Source organism: Branchiostoma floridae, chromosome 5 (genome assembly GCF_000003815.2).
Source record: "Branchiostoma floridae strain S238N-H82 chromosome 5, Bfl_VNyyK, whole genome shotgun sequence".
In the NCBI taxonomy this organism is placed as follows: Eukaryota; Metazoa; Chordata; class Leptocardii; order Amphioxiformes; family Branchiostomatidae; genus Branchiostoma; species Branchiostoma floridae.
In genome coordinates, this window is record NC_049983.1 from 15,267,984 (window position 1) to 15,290,301 (window position 22,318).

The following is a 22,318-nucleotide window of genomic DNA, read 5'->3' on the forward strand; positions in this document are numbered from 1 at the left end:
TTAGGGTCAGAGATGAGGGTTAGAGTTAGGCAATGTATGGTTTAGACCTCTACAACACCAATTTTTATTTTAATACTAGTAAGGCGGTGTTGGGTATCCGGCTGAATTATGAGAATTAAGGCTACCGTACAAGTTGCATGATAAGAATATAATTATTATGTACCAAAACAATATCACTTTAGGAGGGAGTCAAATTTTGAACGCCCGCTGATGTCACACAAAAAGTCAAGGTTGCACGGCCTACAGGGTGTAACAGGTTACTGAGATTTCTTATCGACATTCCGCTGCGTCCAGCAAATACGGACCATATAGGTATAGAGAAATGTAGTCACGTTTTTCATTAAATCAAACATTTAAAGCAAAATCTTTCGGAACGTTTTAAAGAAAACATGTCCAAAAGTTAGACCACCGTATCCTAGAACGCTATTAACTAAGGGGAAATGAAAGACTTAGCATTCAAGGTGAGGGTAGAATTAAAAAGATTAATGTTTGTTATTAAATTGTTTATGTTATTCACGGTGCTCTTGGCGACAAGCTTGTACGAGCCGCAAGTTCTAAGCGACAGTATTATGCAATATTTGCAGCCAAGTACGAAGAATTTGAGATATATTGCTCACATTTTCACACAGTTATAGCGCTAAGGGTGAAGGCTGTAGGCTCGGACTTACACCAGGATTTGTTGAACATTACGAGACCAAAGTTTGAGTAAACTTGTCCGCCTGCCGCGCCGGAGAGTCAACACAAACGCGCACATACACGCAGATTAGCGAGGAAAGTTTGGCTCCTGGATGGTATTTGCAATAATTACAAAGCAAACAACTCGACTAGAGACGGGACCAAACAAAGCCGCCGTATAGATCGCTATCTCTGAAAGTCCGGTATGAAAAAAACCTCGTAACCAGGCATCTAGAGCTACACTACAGGCGTGGTAATATTGCTGCATTGATGTTTTACATGAATGCCTACATGAAAACGGGGATATGCTAATCCGTTGATGTGTTAATTTATTTATTTGTTTGTTTGTTTATTTGCTTGACTGTTTGTTCGTCTTGGTGTGAGTCTTCAGTTATGTGTTCCCTAGTGCTAGTTTCATAGTTACTTTTGACATTTTATTGGTCAATTCTTTGTGCTGTAGAAAACAATGTCATAATTGGCATAAATCAAAGCAAATGAATTTTGTAACGTTAATGGCGCTAACATGAAGCATAAAAAGTCAACACCAAACAGATTAATAAAGACCTTTATATCTTAACTCTATTCTCCAAATACGCTTGGTCGCAAAAACTATAAAAATACGTATCAATTTTATAATCGTCGCACAGCCTCGTTGGTTTAAAGTGGTGGTTCGGCGTCTTCTCGCTCTAAGATAAAGATTTGTAAACCATCCTAAGAGGCCTGCAGTTGAGACTACACGTTACGCACCACCTAAGCGGACTGTGTGCTAACGGGTCGGCAGCAGAAGTGCGCAGGTTTGAGCTAGGCGGACAGAATCAGACGACAGACGACACGGATCCGACATGAAGGCTGTTCTGGGGTTGTTCCTTGTGGGCCTGGTGGCCCTGACACAGGTGAGAAGTAACTTCCAATTGTAGTTTGATTCTAGGTTTGAATACAATGGACAGATTTTATTGAGTGTGGACAATGAAAACGTACAGTTTCAGATGCAAAGTTAACAGTTCATAGCTCACGGAGAACGCAAAGTCAATCAAAGGGACAGACAAAAAATGACCAACAGAAATGATCCAAGTTAGCAAAGTACGTAAGAAGACGTAATTGTGTCTTAAAGACCATGTTTAATGTTTTTGGACCTATACTATTTTAAAATGTTGAGCAAGGCCAGACTATGTGCAGGATATACTAAAAGCATAAAAACTTCTAATTAACTCTTTGCGATACAGAGTAACAATCGGTCAACCCTTCAGCATTTCGTACTTCAGCGATGGATTCTGTTTGGCTATTTGAGCCCGCTTTTTCCTAACTGAAGCTTAACACAGGGATTGTAGTATATTTTATTGGATTATGCATGGTCTAGGTATTCTCTACTAAGTGTAAACGGGGGATCTTGACATAAAAGAATTTCAAACGCGATGCTGAGTATATCAATGTTTTCACAAACGCGCGGATTTCTAAGTCTGAATATCCTTTCGGGATTCTACAGCGACCAGAACTACCGGAACAGCATTCTTTTTACAGTTCTAATCTGTTGACGTGTGTTTTACCTTGCCCCTACCCACAGCTTAATAGGTTTTCTAAACCTAGAGGAACAGGGACAATTAAACAAGTAAAAGTACAACATAATGGAAAGGAAAACAATCATTTTGTCTTAAACGGTCTGCATGAACCAAATTTCATCTCCACAAGTTTGGCTCAAGGAATCAGACAGGTTTATGGTAGACAAGTAAATAGTCTCTCGTCTCATCTAGACCCGATGGACCGATAACATAGAAAGAGGACAAATCTACATCCATATAGTTTTTTTGACACAACAAAGAAAGCACAGTGACTTTCGTATGGTGTACCAACGTTACAAATTACACGGTAAAAATTTACGATTAAGTTAAAGATTCTACTTTCTAAACAACAAAGGCTAACATACGTAAATCTGTAATATCTTGACACAATCGGGCGGGGCTAGATGTGGCAATATATTTTCTAAAAACAGAGCAATCTTTTATCCACCTATTCTTACATTTTGACAGTTATCAAATCTAAAGTCAACGCTGCGTGTGGTATCGTTTATCTTGAAGCCTGGTGTACCTGAACAAAGAAAAGTGAAGAGTAGGATCGCTCTTATATTGTATTCAGAAGTTATGTCAGACTTATAATTCTGTAGTCCACATAGAGGTTTGATGGAGACTATTTTATACATATTCGGGAAATCACAGAAATTTTAGATAATATTCCTACATTGGAAAAACGTCATAACTTTTCAAACGTAGATAGTCACTACAATATCAACAAAAACGACTGCTCTGTCCTGCTATCTTCTACTTGAGACTATCATAGTAACGGGCGTTGTATTTACGATAATCTCAAGTGTTAGATTTGTACGTCACATAGATTACCCTTTGGATTGGACAGTTTATTTGATTTGATTGTTTGAAACATGAGATGAAATAATTGTATGAAATGCTTCTAATCTTTACGGGGAATTGCTGTTACCAAAAGTTGTCATTGTTCGATGAATCAACCATGATACAACTGGGATGATTAAAGTTGAATCATTTTCGTCGGGCGAGACCTTATCATATGCGGTCAGAATAAAATCAGCCTGTTGAATCACCTAATTCGATATCAAGCGACGAGGGACAGAGTTACTCTAGGGCTCGGCCACAGTCGCCCAACAATCTTCGAGCGATCGCAACTCGAAGGCATTTTTTAAAAATAATCCTGAATATGTAGTACAATATCTACCTGTCCTCCTACTGAAAATGCAGTCTTAAACCTTTGTCTGTGGTTGTTTCTGTTACAGCATGCTCGAAAATTCAAAATCTTGTGACGGCCAAAGAAAGATAAATGTGACCACGTAGGCCGGTACTAAATTTAGTTACCATGAGAGGGACATATTTGCCCAGCTGAACACTATCTCTAACACGTTACACATATACAATACATTCATAGTTGTCTTTATTGTAACTGTTTAGAAAGGTTTTAGGGTTCAAGATCTCTCTTTTTCTTAGTACACGAAACGGCCTAACACGTGCGGTAGCTTCGGTGATAGAGTTCAGAACTTGTCAATGTGAGCTGAAACGTGACGCACAATTGCGCAAAATTTTCTCCAATACGTGACACGCTTTGCGTGTCATATAAGTCGGTGTCACTTTCGTCGTATGATTGCCAATTTGTAATACGATTTTGAGCAACAGTATATTGAAACAAAATGCTGATAGGAAATGGTACTTTAAAATTATGTTTGACAACTGAAATATTTCTCAAAGTGAGAGGTGCAATTAAATTCAAAGCTTCTTAATCTTTTACCGTGTGCCCCACATTTATGGCCGTTTTGATTTCCACAAACAATAACATATACATTAATGATATCCTCACCTTTGTAACGCAAGGTTTATTATTAATTTTCCACACCATAACTTGTGATACCCATCATACTATGACGTCATCAGTGTCACAATCTTTACCCCCGTACCTTTGTAGTTAATTGTGCTAACGATAATAAAATATCGTTGAACGTCATTTGGTAAATAGTTCTTTGGCGGGGCATTTTGCGTTATCGGAAAATTTCTTCTCAATTTGTTTTGAAAGCTTTTGTGAAGAGTTTTCAAACATTTTTAGTAACAGATCGTGTCCGATCTATTGAATTTTTTATTTATCTTGTGCTGATAAAATTCCCTTTTGTTTGTCGACGATTGATTTGAGTACGCATTGCAGGTAAAAATAGCAAATACGTATATATTGAAATAGGGACGGACAACGAACGATTGTAAGCTACCGTGACCGACAAGAACAGAGTTTCTGCCTCCTTTAAAAAAAATTAAACCACTCCTACGCACCTACCCTCTACGCACCCTTACATACTATAGCTGCGACCCGTCCTTATTTTACATTAGAACCATGTTTCGTAGCTGCGATAAAACATTAGTTTTAGCTGCGATAAAGCATTATTTCTTGCTCCAACAAAAACGCAAAGACACTACTATTTCTAGCCGTGCCACACTCCCATTCTAATCACCGCACAATGCAGCTAGTAGTACGATGGCCCACAAGGAAGACTTTATCGACTTTGATCAACCACGGTTTGTAGAGTGCGTAAAATACTATGTTAAGCAACCACAACCACTTTATGTGTGGTTTCCTACATCTTTAAACTTACGTTTTGTCAGTTGTAATACTTTCTATCTTTGGAGAGTCACTATAATTCACAAAATAACCCATAGGCTAGCACTTGTCAGGAAGTTTAAGTCTTCAAATCGTCTTCCATTCTTTTTTTATCGATCGATCGATTGCTTGTGTTTGTTAGCCGCTGCCTGAATGTCATTTGACACAAAACAAATACAACATGAAAACAAACAAACAAAAGTAAATTTTCTTTACTCAAGATTCTCTCACACAAATACTCCCCAAAGTCCTAAACACACACATAGACAATGCTACCTGACTCTATAGATGTAGTTGTGAACAATATACGTCAAGACTAATCCGTACACACAAGTAATTGTATTTGCTAACAACCTGTGAGAGGGGTAAGGTACAAAAGCCAAGGATTATCTTGGGTAAATTCTGCAGGAGTCTGAACTAACATTGCGAAGTTGTCTTGACTAACTCAATCAACTTTAAGCAAACATCAGTTCACACTGCAAATAGGGATATTGCAGTCAAGTACATTCCTTGTTTCATAGTAGTAGACTTTACCAAGGGAGCTAAAACATTTATTTTGTCTTCGTGTATATAGGCCATGGTTCCCACAAACCGCTACATGCGCTGCAGTTCCGACACGGACTGCAAGGCGTCGCAGTGTTGCTTGGACATCGGCATCAATGAGCATGTGTACGCGTGCAAGGAGATCGGCACCCACGGAGCGCCATGCGCACTGGATGGGAACAGCAGGTAAGGCAAAGCAAAGAAAAAATTAGGCAAGGTTAGTAGGGATTCTCTTATTTAAAAAGAAAATTATTTCTTTTACATTTCAGGTGAAGCGATCCAACAAATGCAATGCAAAACTGAAATGCATCAGACACTTTTATTTTCTACACCACATTGTAATCATATACAGAGATATACACTGTACAAGCTCAAGTATATTATGAAACTAGACAATAAAGAAGTACAATATTCACTTCAAATTCTTACATCGAACGATCAAACCATTAACACAGCGTGAAATACAGGAAGACTGATTTAGACATCAGGTCGCAAGTTTTATCGCATTTGTCAGCGGCTGACTAAAAAAAAGAGTGGGGCAGGGTCTCTAAATATTCGTTGACAACAATCATATTAAATGCGTGGGTTGTTACCCAAATAATGACTTTACAAGCATCTTTAACCAACCAACATGGCGGACAATAAATGGCCACAAACGTCACGTGACTGCACACACACGGCGCATGTGACTGTCACATGACTTAATATGGCTGTAGCAGATTGTGCACGTGACTCTCACGTGAATGTGCACGTGTTTTTCCAGGTATTTCTGCCCCTGTGAGCTCGGGCTGACGTGCAGGCCACGTGACCCGGAGAAGTGGGAGTTCTTCATCGCCCGCTACTACATGAGCAAGGACGAGCTGGACAACCTCGGCCTGTGCAAGGAGTGAACGTCACTTCCGGTGGACTAACGTCACTTCCGGCCAGCCATGTTCTCACACTGACGACCCCGGACTGCCCTAGTGGCACCCAATAAGGGATTACAATTTATCTAGACAACACTGAACACTGGTCACTTTTGATTTGGACAGACTTTAAAAATTATGTATACACACTTATTCAAAACATCACAAATAAACTTTTTGGACGAAAGGTTTATCACAAACAAACTTGTTTGGCGAAATGTTTCAAACTCCTCAAAAAAGCATGACCTACTAACTGGCATAAAACTTTACTTTATATCATATTGGATGCATCTTATCTAACCTTTTCCAGTTCAAAGTGACCAGTGTTCCAAGCAAACGCCTTGTCCTAATTCCGTCTGAACTTTATTCTGTTGACTGTTTGCTAACGTCTTAAAGGAAATATCCGTTTCCATACACTATCATACATGTAAGTGTTAATAGAAACTCGAAAAGGACATTGTACCGACGGTAAACTGGCGTCACATCCGACTAGCATATGACTAGGACTGAAGATTACTGACACAAGTTTCCGTCGACCGTTCTCTACCAGTCGCTAGTTATCGATTTTTCGAAGTTTCTTTGTTTCTAAACTTTATCTCCAGTTTGATTAAGATTGGTTCTGTATCAAACGTAAGAAAATCCAAGTTATTCCATTTCTGTAGTTCTAAAAAACATTAAACTTTCCTGAACTTAACTGAGATTTCGTAAATGCCTGGTCTGTTCTATAACCTCTCTCTCCCATTCAATGCAATTTTATGCGCATTCTTCTTCATCATCACATGTTTTGCAACAAAACTGCTACGACTCCGATCAAAAAATTGCACTAAACTTATGTACCAAATTACACACAAAAAACTACTCTTCTGAATGGAATAAGACAAACGAATTTTTAAAACTAAAGATAAACTCCTTTCAATGTTACCTCATTGGCTCCCTTCTGACCAGTCAGGACAAGGCTTTGCTTTATAGCTTCCTCTGATTGGTCCATTTTACCTTGTCAAAGGATGGGACATTTCAATAAAGGTACAGTAGGAGTAGTGAAAGCAGCAGAATGTGTTTGGTCATTGAGTCATTATTCGGATACCAATTTTGCCCTACCTTATTTGAAAAACAGCAAGTTATAGATTCCTGTAAAGCAAAGCTTTAGCACAGCACACAGGTGTGTCTGCGTGCGTGTGTGTGTGTGTGTGTGCGCGCGCGCGCGCGCGCGTGTGTGTGTCTGACAGGTTCAGGTCCAGGGCACTTTTGTTGTGTGTTGCAATCGTTCAGTACCATGGACAAGTGTACATGTGTTTTGTGTGTTTTCTAGGTGTTGATATTTCGCACCAAGAATAAATGTATCCATGAGCCGATTATGTTAAGCACCAGAACGTTTGTTTTCGGCATCAAGGACAGATATGTATGTGTCTGTGTGTTTTTGCGTATGTGCATGTGTGTGTTTGCTTGTAAATGTTGAAAGCGTTCAGCACCAAGGACAGGTCGCTTGCTTGTGCATGGAGAAATATTTTGGTCAACAGGACAAGGAGTTCTGCCATAGCACCTTCATGTTCAAGACCATCACCAGACAATCATTTACAGACAATCATTTAGATGAATTTGCAATTCACTTTCAGGGACGCTTTATCCCCATTATATGGATCAGAAGCGACGCTTAGCAATGTTATTTAGAACTGCAACGCCGCAAGATACACAGACGCACGTACACACACACACACAGACATGTTGTTTTTCGTAGAGCTGTAGGATCATACCTTTATCATGAAATATTAAACACTGAGAACCAAATACACACTTGTACTCAAATTGTAGAGGTATATTTCTTCACTGGGCACAAATTGTGCAACATCTATTTTTGCTCCTTCCCCTTTGGCGACTGTAAGATGTCTTAAGTCCAGAATAAATCTGCATTCAGTAGCATCTAAAAAGGCTAAGGGACTGCCTTTATCTTTGTACTTAACCGGCTAGCACACCAAACAAAACCTCCACACACTGAGGTAACTGGGACCTTGCACTTGACGTATTAAACAGATGACCCAAACCGCCAGATCGCCCCAGATATATTGTGGTCATCCTGTTAACATCAAATGAGCCATTAGCTGCGAAATGAGCTGGACATGGCCGGCTGTTCCGTCAAGGCCAGGCCGGAGTTATATAACCGGCTCCGGTATTGGATACAAAAGCCGCAAAGCCGCTGAGGATTAGGGTATAATTAATGTGCGGCCTGCGGGCACCACGGCAGCTTGTTACGGAGCGTATATTGGACGGGTCTGTCCGTGTGGTGATGTCTGGGGAAAATCCGTAAGGCCACAGCAAGTCAATTCTATGGATGACATTAATCGTCACCTGATTTAAGAAAAACATAATTTTTTTTGCCTCTTCGGTGAAGGTCAGATACACCAAAATAGACCAACGTGTTGTGTTGTAGCCTAATAATTATACAAGTAGAAGTGACACTAGAGAGGTAACCATGACTATAGTCTCAGAAGTGTAACTTGTTGGATAGTGGTGAAAGTGCAACCAAGCCATGAATGTAGTTGCCAACTTGGCAAGTGATAAAATAAAGTGTACTACACTAGTATCACTTTTACTAAACTAGTTCACTTCTTTAATACAGGAATGAATGCCTTGTTAGCTGTGATGCCACATTTTGTCACTTCAAACATTGTTACGATGTTCATGGTGTCTATTTAAAATATTTAGACATCTTGTTTTTTTTTTTACCCATCTGTTTTCTTTTCGCGCTATTTCATTATTTTTACATTCTGCAAAGATGTCATCCATAAACTTACTTGCTGTGGCCTTATGGTGCGTATATTGGACGGTTCTGTGTGTGGTGTCGTCTGGGGAAAATTCCGTGAAGCGAGATATCGATCTCAGTTGTATGGTAATGTGACCCTAGCCAAGGACGCAGACATTTTTGCGATACGTTTATACAATGAGAGAATTTTAAGTTCTGTCAGCGATTTTAGTCGGTAAGATATATCTATATCTGTCTAAGACCATTTTAGTAAAGAGGCCCTAGCCAAGGACGCAGACATAATTCACGATACGTTTGTGAAATGAGAGAACTTTTAAGTTCTGTCAACGTTTTTAGTCGGCAAGATATATTTATAGTCTATGACCATTTTGGTGAGATCGTCAGAAACACGAACATCAAACTCTTATCTTTTTCAAAGTTGTATGGTAACATGACCAAGGATGCAGACATATTTGCGTTACGTTTGTACAATGAAAGAACTTTAAAGTTCTGTCAGCGTTATAGTCGGTAAGGTATATTTATAGTTGTCTAAGACCATTTCGGTGAGATCGTCAGAAACTCGAATGTCAAACTCCTACCTTTTGAAAATTGAACAAGTCTGATTACAAAAGGTGATAGACGATAAACAAAAAAATATTTGCAAATCAGTATTGTCATATTGAGTACTTTAAGACAGAGCAACAGTGCCTTATGCTGAAGTGGGTATTTTCACGCGACGAGATAAGGAAATTAACATGAAGAGGCACCCAGTTATTTTCATTTTACTGGATCATAACACGCACTCTAGTCCCTACTCGATAACAAGAACATTACAACACTGAGATTAAGATTGCAAATATGACTACAATTATGTAGTGTACTTTGCTAAAAGAATTCTACAACTGCGCTGCATCATTTTGACTTATATCAGACAGAGAAATGAGCTCTAACCGAGCTCGAGTGGCACTCTGCTCGATGACAATAACACCACAACACTGTGCTGAAAACATGCTGAGCTGCATCGTTTTGCCTCTATCAAGGAGAACTAAATGAGCTCTGTCCTTGCGGTACTGCCTTGGGAACAGTCCTTAACCGAACTATCGATCTAAAATGGTTGATAACAAGGAAGACCTGCGCTAAGGACACGTAATAAACTAGTTCATGGCACAATGAAAGTTTGCCAGGCACTTTCTTCAGATGTAGGTTCTAAAAAATAGATAAATAAAAAAAAAACATTATGCTTCTTTTTACGTGCAACCAAACGGCGTTAATTGTAACCTTTCATATCTTAAACAAACAAACATGTAAATGTCGTCTCTGGAAAGAAACCTGTCCAAGAAGTGGCAATAATAAACAAACTCTGTTCGGAAACAGGTAGGTTTGAGCCACAGTTTCTCCATCATGGCCGATCGACTCCATTCAAACCGGGACGGTGGACGCTACAGACTTCCAAACACCTTCGACTTCCCCCTTCTGGTAGATCACGAACGGATCGGGTCAAGGGGCAAATGAAGTCTATAACGTCCCCCGTCCATTCAGTTACCATAAAGAAGATATCAAGCTTACGCCGTGACAGGGGAACCCTACAGAGTTCTAACGACCTTCGACCCGCGGATGACGTCACCCATGCAGATCGGGAAGCTGGAAGTCGACAACGTCCCCCGGTTCCCCTCAGTTATTACGAAGAAAACCCCCCACAAAGTATGCAACTCCACTACCTACGTGTTTGAGCAATATAAAATTCACTTCATAAAACAACCGGAGTGGGGTTAGTTCGTCCCGACTGTCCCATGTTCTATTTTACCGGACCGTGTGCCGACCTGCGGCGGGCGTATCTATACAGTTGATTTTCCTGTGATAGGGTTCAGCTCTGGGATTTACCGTTTCCATGGCAACGGCGCGATGTCCTTGCTGGTGTAATGAAACATTCGTTATTCCGCTGCCAGCTCCCCTTATCACGGAGTACTGCTGGTGGGAGCCAGGCCGGGCCATATGGACGGGGATCGATCTTCTTACGCACACAAAGTAGAAAGATTAAGTTCTCAGTGCCACTGGTTACTTTCTCAAATAATGGGTCTTTGCTTCATCGAGAGGAAATGAAGTACCGTTTGGCAATGTGTGTGTGTGTGTGTGTGTGTGTGTGTGTGTGTGTGTGTGTGTGTGATGTTTGTGTGTGTGTGCGTTTTCGTGTGTTATGTATGTATGTGTGTTTGTGTGTGTGTGTTCTTGTGTGTTATGTGAGTGCGTGTGTATGCGTGTGTGCGCACGTATATGTGTGTGTGTTTCTGCGATATTTATATCTGTGTGTATGTGTGTATACGTGCGTGTGTGCACGTATGTGTGTATGTGTGTATTTGTGCGATGTTTGTATTTGTGTGTGAATTCTTATTTGTGTGCGTGTGCGTGTGCGTGTGCGTGTGTTGTGTGCGTGCGCGTGCGTGTGTGTGCTAGTGTGTGTTCGTCTCTGTGTATATATCCATCTACAATACAGTCTCAGAAACTAGCACGTCTGCCGTAACGCAACATCATAATGACGGCCTCCGCATACTAAAACACGACCAGGAAAACGTTGTGGGAATCCAGTAGGTCAGGGATGCATCCGCGCGTTCCTCCAGTGTGAGCTGAATCCTATAAGGCAGAGATAACTAGAGCGTAAACCTGAACACAGAATCACCTTATCTGTACGTGAGGAGGTTACCCTAATGGGTAGATAGCAGCATGGGTGGTTTTATTGATTTTTTCTGGGAGGAGAGAAACTGCTATAACAGCTTGAAGAAAATCAAACAATCTTTTAAGCTTCCGTGAAATATCTTAACTTTTCCATGTGGTTTTATTGAATTTTCTGGAAAGAGAGACTGCTATATAAGCTAAAGAAAAAAAAGTAACATTAAGCTTTCGTGAAATGTCTTCCATGTGTCTTGTTAACTTCGCTAGAAGGTTATGTTTTGCGTAGCGTTGTGTGTATGTATGTGTGTAGTTAATATTTGATACGTGGGTACTGGGTAGGTCTTGATAAGAACTTGAAAGCATTAGATTTTGGGCCCTCTAGCATATTGTTACGGTACTGCAGCGAAACTATCGGGTTTGCCGGGTTCTGAACATGCTACGGTCGTGACTTTTAGTGTTAGATAGTTTCTGAGGCCGAGAATAAGTGGTATAGGTTTGGGCCCTCTAGCATGATTGCAGTTCTGTGGGTAATGCAGATTGGCTTTGGGTTAACGTTGCGATTGCCCATTAATCACTTCCTGTTACACTACGGTGAACTTGAGTAGCGTATGCGAAAACGCAAACAGACGAAAAATACCTTCCCTTGAATAAATAGTCCCTTCTATTGACCCAATGACCTGTGATGTTTTATACGTCTAACATGTGACTTGCTCATTCACTTCTGAGTTATACTTCCTGTCACTTATTACCTTTGTGGTGACACCATCTTCCCACATACTTCCTGCCAATCTTTAGACTGTGTAATAGAATAACTACGGACACATTACATCATAACACAACATCCACCCCTTTAAAACAAGCTTCTGCACGCAGAGGCAAAAAAGGAGACCAACAACAGAATTTTTCCACTATATATTCTTCTTCTTCTTCGTTGTGTTTAGGTGACCACGTACCATCATCTTGTTTCATTGTTGCCTGTTCAAACATCAGCAATACGTATATATGCATCAGATGTAAGCATATATATATATATAACTTAAGTACCACTCCAGTGGTAACAAAACAAATCGTTTGCTGTGACAGTTGGGAAGTCCCATGATCCCATATCGCTAGCAAACAGGCTTAGCTCCCACCGAGCGCGTATTGAGCAGGTAGAGTGCCAGTCAATTCAGGGGGCCATTCAAGAGTCACAGTTAAGGGATGGAAGCGGAAGATTGCGTATCTAGCATCCAGTTACGTTTGACTGTGCAACATTTTCTGTCAGCTTTTAAAAACTGGCTAAAGATTTCAGCATTCTTTATCACTGCAGCGCAACTAGTACTGTTATATTCCGAACATGACATGATATTATAAATGACGGTTAGTTTTTGGACACGGAAAGGAGTGGTCTTGGTTTGAGCCCCCTAGCGACTGCTCGTAGACTTGCAGACGTATTTCTGTGTGGATCTTTTAAAAGTTAACCCAAAGATTGGGAGGAGGCTTAGCCGAACAGAAAAGCATAAGTTTGAATAGTAAACATTCTAAACAGTCAAATATAAAAGATAAAAAAAACCTGTCCTTCTGTTGCGGCATCAACTAAATTCGTCGATTTTCTTACAAATTCGGCCAATTTTCAGCTATGCAATTTTCAGCTAAGTATGCAATAACAACCCTTTCTCCATGGTGTTTTGTGACAAGTCCCTCCCTTGCACGCAAAACGAAATGTCAATGTTGCAAACATCACGCTTTCTCCTCACGAACCCACGGTGACTCCTGCAGCGAAGCAGCAGGAACAGGGGACATCTCAATTACTCTGATTACTAATAGTAGGAGTTTGCACACGTACGTAGCTAGGCAAGTAGTGGAATTACCTTTGTGCAGAAGGGTATGTTTTCTGTGTGTGTGTGAACCCATGGTGACTACGGCAGCCGTGAGCGAGTCAACAGGAAAAGGGCACTTCTCAATTATTCTGATTACTGTAGGAGCTTGCACACGTACGTACTGTAGCTAGGCAAGCAGCGACATTGCCTTTGTAAAGAAGGTTATGTTTTGGGATTTGTGTGTGTGTGTGTGTCTGCAAAATAAAGTTTGATCATAAGCCTCCTGGCGGCTTTTCATGGTGCTGCAGTAGAACGCTCGCTCTTTCTATCTTCTGGCCTGGACGTAGCTATGGGTGTTTTGGTGGCAGAAAGTTTTTTGTGGCTAGATGAAATGTGGTATAGATTGGGATCACATTAGCAGGGTCATTTTATGTGGACATTTTGAAAGTGAATAATTGAAGAACGATGTATAGATTTTTGGGCACATCTATTGTCTATATTCATCGAGACACTATCTTTGGATACTGCTTTTTACGCCATTTTGCTTTCTCTCTTTCTTTGCTACAACATTCTCCAGCTCTTTTTAGCTTTTCTTTCTTTCCCTTTCTTCTCTTTTAAAGTCACAACTTTGATAAAAAGTGCAGTCTGCATATGGCATAAATCATCGTCAAGCTTAATCATACAAAATGTGACAGTATTGTGCTTGAATGTATATAATTCCTACACATTAGTAATACAGAACTGTATTATGTCTAACTTACGTACCGAGAGCACTTCTTCAAAATGTTGCGCCCATCTTGCGGTCTGTTCCCTTTCGGAAGTCAGTAATTTCCCCTGTTTGTCCTTAATGGGTACAGAGCTGGCACTGCTCTGGTTGCAGAGTTTCTTGGTGATTCTGTACACTGTGCTTAACTCCCCTCTAGTTGCAGCCTGTTCTGCTTCGGTTGCTAAATCTTCTACGAATGCTCTCTTGTCACGGCGGGCACTTCGTTTTACCTGTTTGTCTTTGTTCCTGTATGCTTCCTTTGCTTGTTGGGTCTTAGAGGTCAGTAACTTCTGTTTGGCTACTTTCCGCTCTTCGATTTTCCTCCAGGTCTCTTGTGTCAGCCATTCTTTGTCCTTCCTCTTTCTATGGCCTAGGACTTTCTTGGCAGTTTCACTGTACACTTTCGTTATGGTATCCCAGGATGTTTCTACAACGTTAGGTTCTTCTTCGTCTACTAGGTTTTCAAGGGCTTTAAAGCGGTTTCTTAGTTCTAGAGCAAATTCACGTCTGATTTCAGGTTTACGCAGTTTGGAAGTGTCAAACACCTTGCATCGTTGCTTGGTGGGAGGGCTTGCTCTCAGCTTCAGCCTGACCTTGGTAACTACCAGATGGTGGTCGCTGCCAACATCTGCTCCGCGGTAGGCTCTCACGTCCAGCACAGACCTCTGCCACTTCTTGTTCACCATTACATGGTCTATTTGGTTGATGGTGTGTCCATCCGGAGAGTTCCAAGTTAACTTGTGAATAGTTTTGTGAGGAAAGATAGTCCCACCTATCACCAGCCTGTTACTCAGACAGAGGTCCACAAGTCTCTCACCATTGTCGTTGATGCTGCCGCATCCATGACGACCCATGGCATCTTCTCTCCCACTGTTATCACTGCCAACTTTGGCGTTTAGATCTCCCATTATGATTAACATGTCATGCTGTGGGGTTTTACTGATTTCACGTTGTACTTGTTCGTACCACTCATCTTTGATGTCGTCTTCGGCATCATTGGTGGGTGCATAGCACTGTAAAACAGTGAGTCTGCAGTATTTGGAGTCAAATCTGGCTTTGATAAGTCTGTCACTGATGGGTTCCCATTCAAGGAGTGCTTTGGTTGCTTGTTTGTTCATTAGAAGCGCTACTCCATTTGCGTGTTGGCTGTCCTTACCGGAGTATACAATGGTTAGGCCGTCAGAAGTAGTTGTACGTCCTGAACCAGTCCATCTGCATTCACTCACACCAAGAACATCTAGGTTGTAGTTCATCATTTCTCTGCTTACTTGTGCTGTCTTGGATAGTTCAAACATGGTGCGAACATTCCATGTTCCAATCTTGATAGTGTTTTTAGGGCCAAGGAGGTTCCGCTTCGAGCTTCTGACTTCCTGTGGTAGGCTTTCGTCAGGAGCTGTCATGGTGCCTGCTGCTAGGCTGGAGCTTCCTGTCAGGCCCTGGGGTCTCGTGGGTATAAAAGTCATAGTTTCAGTAACTCGGAACTTTTTGTGGTGTGGGGTAGTTGACCCCACGCCCAACCCCCAACCTGGAGGGCCAGGTGCCGCCTTTCGTCTGACCTCTCGCCTGTAACCTGCCCGGCATGGTTGAACCTGCCGGGGGCCTATATTGGACCCCCGCCGGTATAGCTCACAGGTTCCTTGAGATACTCAAGCCTCCCCACCACGACAAGGTAGCAGCACAGGAGGGGAGGGCACAGGAGGGAAGTGGGAAGGGGAGGCACATTTTGAAGAAGTGCTTAACAGACCAGAACCTGATGTGCCGGCTGACCCTACACCTTCAGTGGATATTCCAATCAACATTGACCCACCTACAGAGGAAGAGGTAGAAACAGCAATAAAGGCACTAAAGAATGGTAAGGCCCCAGGCATAGACTCCATTCAAGCAGAACTTCTGAAGGCTGATTGTGCTACAGCTACTCTTCTCCTCACTGACCTGTTTGCTAAAATCTGGAAACACGAAGTCATACCGCAAGACTGGAGTAAAGGGCTAATCGTCAAGATTCCTAAGAAGGGAGTTCTTAGTAACTGCGACAACTGGAGGGGTATAACACTTTTGTCCATCCCCAGTAAAGTGTTCTGCAGAATCCTCCTGAAAAGGATTGACAGTGCCATAGACTCCAGACTAAGGGAAGAACAAGCAGGATTCCGAAAAGGCCGCGGCTGCTCGGACCAAATCTTTGCACTGAGGAACATCATCGAACAGTGCATTGAATGGAACTCCCCACTGCTAATAAACTTCATCGACTTCCAGAAAGCATTTGACAGTGTGCATAGGGAAAGCCTCTGGAAGATTCTGAGGGCTTATGGTATTCCACACAAGATAGTTACCTTAATAGAAACCTTTTACAAGCATTTTGAATGCAGTGTCATCACAGAGAACAGCCTGTCCGAATCGTTCCCTGTCAGGTCTGGTGTCAGACAGGGGTGCATTCTTTCGCCAATACTGTTCCTAATCACTATTGACTGGGTAATGAAAGAAGCAACTTCTGACCGACCACGGGGTATCAGATGGACTCCTTCTAAGTACCTCGAGGACCTTGACTTTGCCGATGATTTGGCTGTCTTAGCATCCAAGCGTACCCTTCTTCAGGAAAAGACTGACCGGTTAAGCGAAAGGGGTAAACAAACTGGACTGTACATTAACAAAAAGAAGACTCAAGTTATGTACATAAACACTCCTACAACCCCTCCCATCAGTTTAGACGGAGAGGTCCTGGAGAGCGTAGGGGTCTTCACTTACCTTGGAAGTGTGATGAGTACGCAGGATGGCGCACGGAAAGACATTAAAAGCCGACTCGACAAAGTCAGGGCATCCTTCAGCCGTCTGCAAACCATTTGGAAGTCCAAACAATACAGCCGCAAAACCAAAATCAGGCTATACAATAGTAATGTCAAATCAGTCCTTCTCTACGGTGCTGAGAGTTGGAGGGCCACCAAGACAGATATGAGGAAGTTAGACGCATTCCACAACAACTGTCTTAGGAAAATATGCAACATCTTCTGGCCTAACAAGATAACAAACGAAGAGCTGCACCGAATAACCGAATGTGGAAGAATAACTACAGAAATTACACACAGGCGGTTAAAATGGCTTGGCCACATTCTGAGGATGACTGACAACAGAATTCCAAAAGTTGCACTAACTTGGAGACCTGACGGTAAAAGAAAAAGAGGAAGACCCAAAACCACGTGGAGGAGAACAGTGTCAGATGACCTGGTGTCCATGGGTCTCTCCTGGAAGTCAGTACAGACAGCAGCGCAGGACCGACCCACATGGAGGAAGAAAGTCATAGCCTTATGTCTCACCAGGGACGAAGAGGATAAGTAAGTAAGTACGTACCGAGAGGCAACTGAAATAAAGCTCTCTTCCAGATAGTCGCTTTATCAATTTAATCGCACAATTCTATTTATGATTTTATTTCTAAAATGGTCAATAAATATCGATTATCATGTCAGGTATCTATCGGGATCGGTGTGATGAATCGTGTGCCATTAATCTTGGAGAAAACTTAATTCCTACACATCTTACTATTACAGAATTGTATTATGTCTAACTTACGTACCGAGAGGCGACTGCAATAAAGCTCTCTTCCAGATCATCGCTTTATCAAATTAATCGCACAATTCTATTTATGATTTTATATCTAAAATGGTCAATAAATATCGATCATCATGTCAGGTATCTATCGGAATTGGTGTGATGAATTGTGTGCCATTCATCTCGTACAAAACGTCGACAAGCGTACCCGCTAGAATCCACGCGATGTGCAGATAAATTACACAGTTCGATCGAACTGTTATAGGTGATTCATTCTGCTTCATTAAAGAGACGGTTTTAATGGTTCGTGTAATAAATCAGCAGCCGAACACGGAGTAAAGGTAACATGTAGTTTGTCTTTGGGTTATATGGAGATGTTGTCTTCATTGTTTTGTGCTCTGTTGAATGAGTGAATGAATGAATGAATGAATGAGTGAAAGAATGGATGAATAAACGAACGAACGACTGAACGCAAGAATGAATGGATTTTTTTTCAACCTTTATTTAGCCTTGATATATCATTCGGCCTGAGCCGTTTTTCAAGATTTCAAGGGTGAATGAATGGATGGATGAATAATTGAGTGAATGAATGAATGAATGAAATAATGAATTAATCACCAGTTGAAAGTCCTAGATGAAATATATCAGTACAAATCTGCTGAACACAGTACACCGTACGTGAAAGTAAATAAGCTGTTTTAATATGAATAACACAGGGTGGCACATTTCTGAAAGTTTATCTACTGAGGACTTTCTGGTATTTCTTTAGAATTTCTCCGTTAATCAACTCTGCTAACACAAAATCAAAACAAATGACAACAAATCTGAAAAACACATTATGCGGGCAAAAACCATTCTGTTGGATAAAGTCTTATGGCGGTTATCTGTGCTCTTTACTCAAAATATATAATTTCATCCAAATTTTCAAAAATATTTACATTGAAAAAGTCGTCTGACTTATAAAACAACCTGGCACCCCCAGCTCAGCAAGTAAAAAAAAAAAAACACTTGTAATTCAATGAATTCTCGTTGGCAGTTCATTGGTTAACCAAACTGAGCTATCAGGATGATTGGTTTGTTTACGTACTTTCATACTGACAGCCCATTGGACAAGAATTGGCCAATCAGGATGATTGGTATAAAAATACTGACAGCCCATTGGCCAATTAGGATGATTGATTTGTCGATTTCGTTCACCAAATTGACCGATCAGAATGATTGATCTCTTTACTTATCTAGTATTGGTTAAGCATAATGACCATGTAAGATCGTCGGGCTATACTAGATTGACCTGTCATCCCATCGCACTGAAACAAACCGACCAATCAGGTTGATTTATTCGTTGGTACTGACAGCCCATTGGTTTATCATAATGACCAATCATGATGACTGATCTTTCAATTTCTATCTTATAGTATAGCCGTGTTCATGGCCGACGTTGATTGGCTTTAGGGTAGATGAGTCCGATATATGGAGCTGTGTTGGTCTCTTCAGCACCCACGGGGATGGTCAATAATAATCAAACAATCGATCAACATTTGATTAGTCTTTACCTAGCTAGTAGTATGATTTGCACCTTAGTGATAAATAGGGCTTTGACAAATAAGAAGATTGCAATTTGAAACTTCTGAAAGAAAATGATTTTGGACTATTCATAGAAAAGTAACTTGCAAAATTGTATACTTCTGAATAAGATGGAGCAAGATAAATGCGTAAAATATAAAACAAAAGAAAAACATGCGATAGTCAACTCAACGCAAGGCCTGAACTTGACACAGATTTTTTAATCTTCCTGTCTTTCTTAATTGGAAACACAATGTTATGTAAAATTTTGGTAACAGGTTTGTTGGCCGACAACTCCTTCCACTACCCACAATTAACAGAAAGTGACCTTCGAACAACGCACAATGAAAAAATGCGCCCGTAGTTTCTAATGTTTAACACGTTCATGTTGATACACCAGGCTTTATCACAAACAACCACCTGGTCTCTACGTCTGTCTCTTTACCTCGCGGCTTACTGACTGAAAAGGTCCGGAGCTTTCCCACCATTCCAAGCCTTACGCACATCTGTCGTTTGCAGTCCGGTCAGCCAGGTCGATACGAAACCTGCGTCGGAACGTTAACAATGTAACAACCTGAACTTAGAGTATCCTTTGCGACCTTGAGGAGGAAAAGGTGAGTTGAATCAATCATTTATTTTCTGAAATCAGAAATCAGAAAGGAAGTAATATTATTTGCCCAGCCATCAATCGAGAAGGTACTACGTAAAGTCAACACAGAAAGTACTGACCAATCAGGCTGATTTATTCGTCGAAGTTTACAGCTCATTGGTTTACCATAATTCACTATATTGTCCAATCAAAATGACTGATCCTCCGATGCTGACAGCTCATTGGTACACTCGGTGCGCGTAACTCCCTGTGGAGGCGCTGTTCATAATTACGAATTGTTATTTTGTCTATTAGTTAGAGACAAACTACTTCGTTGGAACGGCTTATCAGTCGATTAACTTGGATTTGGATGATAAATTCCCTACAGGTCGCTGAACTCTACCTTCTGATTCATGATAGGCTGTCATATCCAGAAATAGCTGTTAGGGGTTCATTCTTACTTTCTTTTATTTCTCCCTCTGGGGTGAATGATATGTTATTCATTTTATTACCCTTTGTGTGATTTAAAAATAATGTTTTCTGTCACATATGCGTGTGCAAGTTATTCAAGAGTTTTAAAGTTCATAAATGTAGATACGTTGCTTCATACATTCTATCTATTGCACTGTTATCTTGATCAGTGTTAGCTGATTTGATTATTTCTTGTTAACTAGAAGCCAGTTTATTTTCCCACGACAACCATTTCTAACTTCTAAATAAGACATTTGCTTAACATCTGCATTGCTGTAACTGACGTGCTGTAACGGCTGTGATTTGAATTTACGATCCCAGAATCCCCAAGGTGCATACGTCATCACAAATCATGATCAACCAGCCTAATGGCTTCTTCTATCGCTTGGAGTTTGGACAACCGCCAACTTGGAGTCAATGTGTATGAGAGGTTGTTGCACCCGCTGAAAGATAATGGAGAGGGGCCAAGATGGCACGTACTCTCACAAGTGCATACTGGACCATGCACTGTGGCTCCAAGAGGCCACCTCTAGCCTTAGAATTAGTTATATGATTACTTGATTTATTTATTTCTGTATTCTTTTACAAGGGTAAGCTCCCATCGGTGACGAGCCATGATGAGAGGCCCTGGAAACATATGCACAATAATAGTTATTACACATAATACGATATTTAAATAGCACATAGCAAAATCACAACATCGTGTCCTTACTCATGTCCCAATCCATGCCAAGTCATTAAGGGCGTTAAGGATTGGCGATCAGAGGTAATAATAACATTATCTGTCATGATCCCTTAGAAAAAACCGTAAGACTGCCAGATTTAAATAAATACGGTTTGAAGCCTACTCAAGAGAATCTTGAATCTAAAAAATGTTGCATTTAAAACCTTTTGGAGGTTTCCATGTGGCCGTCTGAAGGTCCAGGCGGAATTCATAGAGTTGACGCTGCAGCTTTTTATCACATTTCATCGTTTTTATTATGTTTCACTAAGTACAGGCAATACCAGTAACCAGAAGACATAAACGTGCTTGGTACAGAAAGAAGACGGGGACATTTGGATAAATATAGAAACGTGAATACGTTTGGAATTCTCGTCAAAATACTAATACTCAATGCCTGGAGACAAAATTACTTTTTTGTGTGTATATATTCCATTATAAAAACCATGGCGTAGAGATGCACTGTGTCCTCCTTGCACATGCATCACGTACAATGATATAGTCTCGTAATTTGGTCATTTTACTGACATTTGCAGAAAATTGGAAACGTGCTTTTGCCTTTCCAAGGTAGATTGCATAGACCATAACATCGTGTGGCCGGGCCACACTAAACAACATCAATCACGATTTCTCCTGGCGACCTCAGCAAGGTCACAATAAGCTTACCTGTGAAACACCTGCCTGTAATGTCCCAGTGGGACATATCAAAGGCCACACCGCCCGCACGTGAGAACTGTGGGTCCCTCAGCTGCCTAGGTACCATCCCACAAGCGTCCCCAAAGGCCACTTTAATTTCAACCTTTCATCAACGGTCACATCGCAATCAGACAGAAATTACAGCCCCACGGCTATCATATTACACGATTTATTGTCCCGTGGGACCGAATGAAGAGTTCAAGATTAAAAGACTTTTGAAATAATTGAAGCTATATGTTGTGGCTGAGACTGCAATCTGTACCAGCGGTAGAAATCCAGATTTGAGTCTGCAAATTTAAAGATTAACATGATGATGATTTATTTTTTCACATTTTTTTTGAAAAAAAAAAGCAAATTAAAGAAAGCATGAAAATGTGCAGGGGGTAGGGGTGGCATGTGGCTTGTACAGAACTGTCACTTTAAATCATTGGACTGACTTGAAATTCAGGATTTATAGAGCGGTCATCAATCAAAAGATGCAGATGCTATAG

The 22,318-nt window shown here is 41.0% G+C and overlaps 2 protein-coding genes across 2 annotated transcripts; one reads left to right on the top strand and one right to left on the bottom strand.

The window, feature by feature from the left end:
- The first annotated feature begins 1,411 nt into the window (after positions 1-1,411).
- On the top strand, positions 1,412-7,333 carry LOC118416825. The gene is made up of 3 exons (XM_035822090.1): positions 1,412-1,568; positions 5,408-5,562; positions 6,140-7,333. Exons 1-3 carry the CDS (start codon positions 1,518-1,520, stop codon positions 6,264-6,266), a joined length of 333 nt encoding a protein of 110 aa, XP_035677983.1. The 5' UTR covers positions 1,412-1,517; the 3' UTR covers positions 6,267-7,333.
- A 6,071-nt stretch (positions 7,334-13,404) lies between these two features.
- Positions 13,405-15,831, bottom strand: LOC118416215. Its single transcript, XM_035821298.1, has 4 exons — positions 15,776-15,831; positions 15,519-15,693; positions 14,250-15,263; positions 13,405-13,437 (listed from the first exon to the last, which is right to left on the bottom strand). Exons 1-4 carry the CDS (start codon positions 15,829-15,831, stop codon positions 13,405-13,407), a joined length of 1,278 nt encoding a protein of 425 aa, XP_035677191.1.
- Between the last annotated feature and the right edge of the window lie 6,487 nt (positions 15,832-22,318).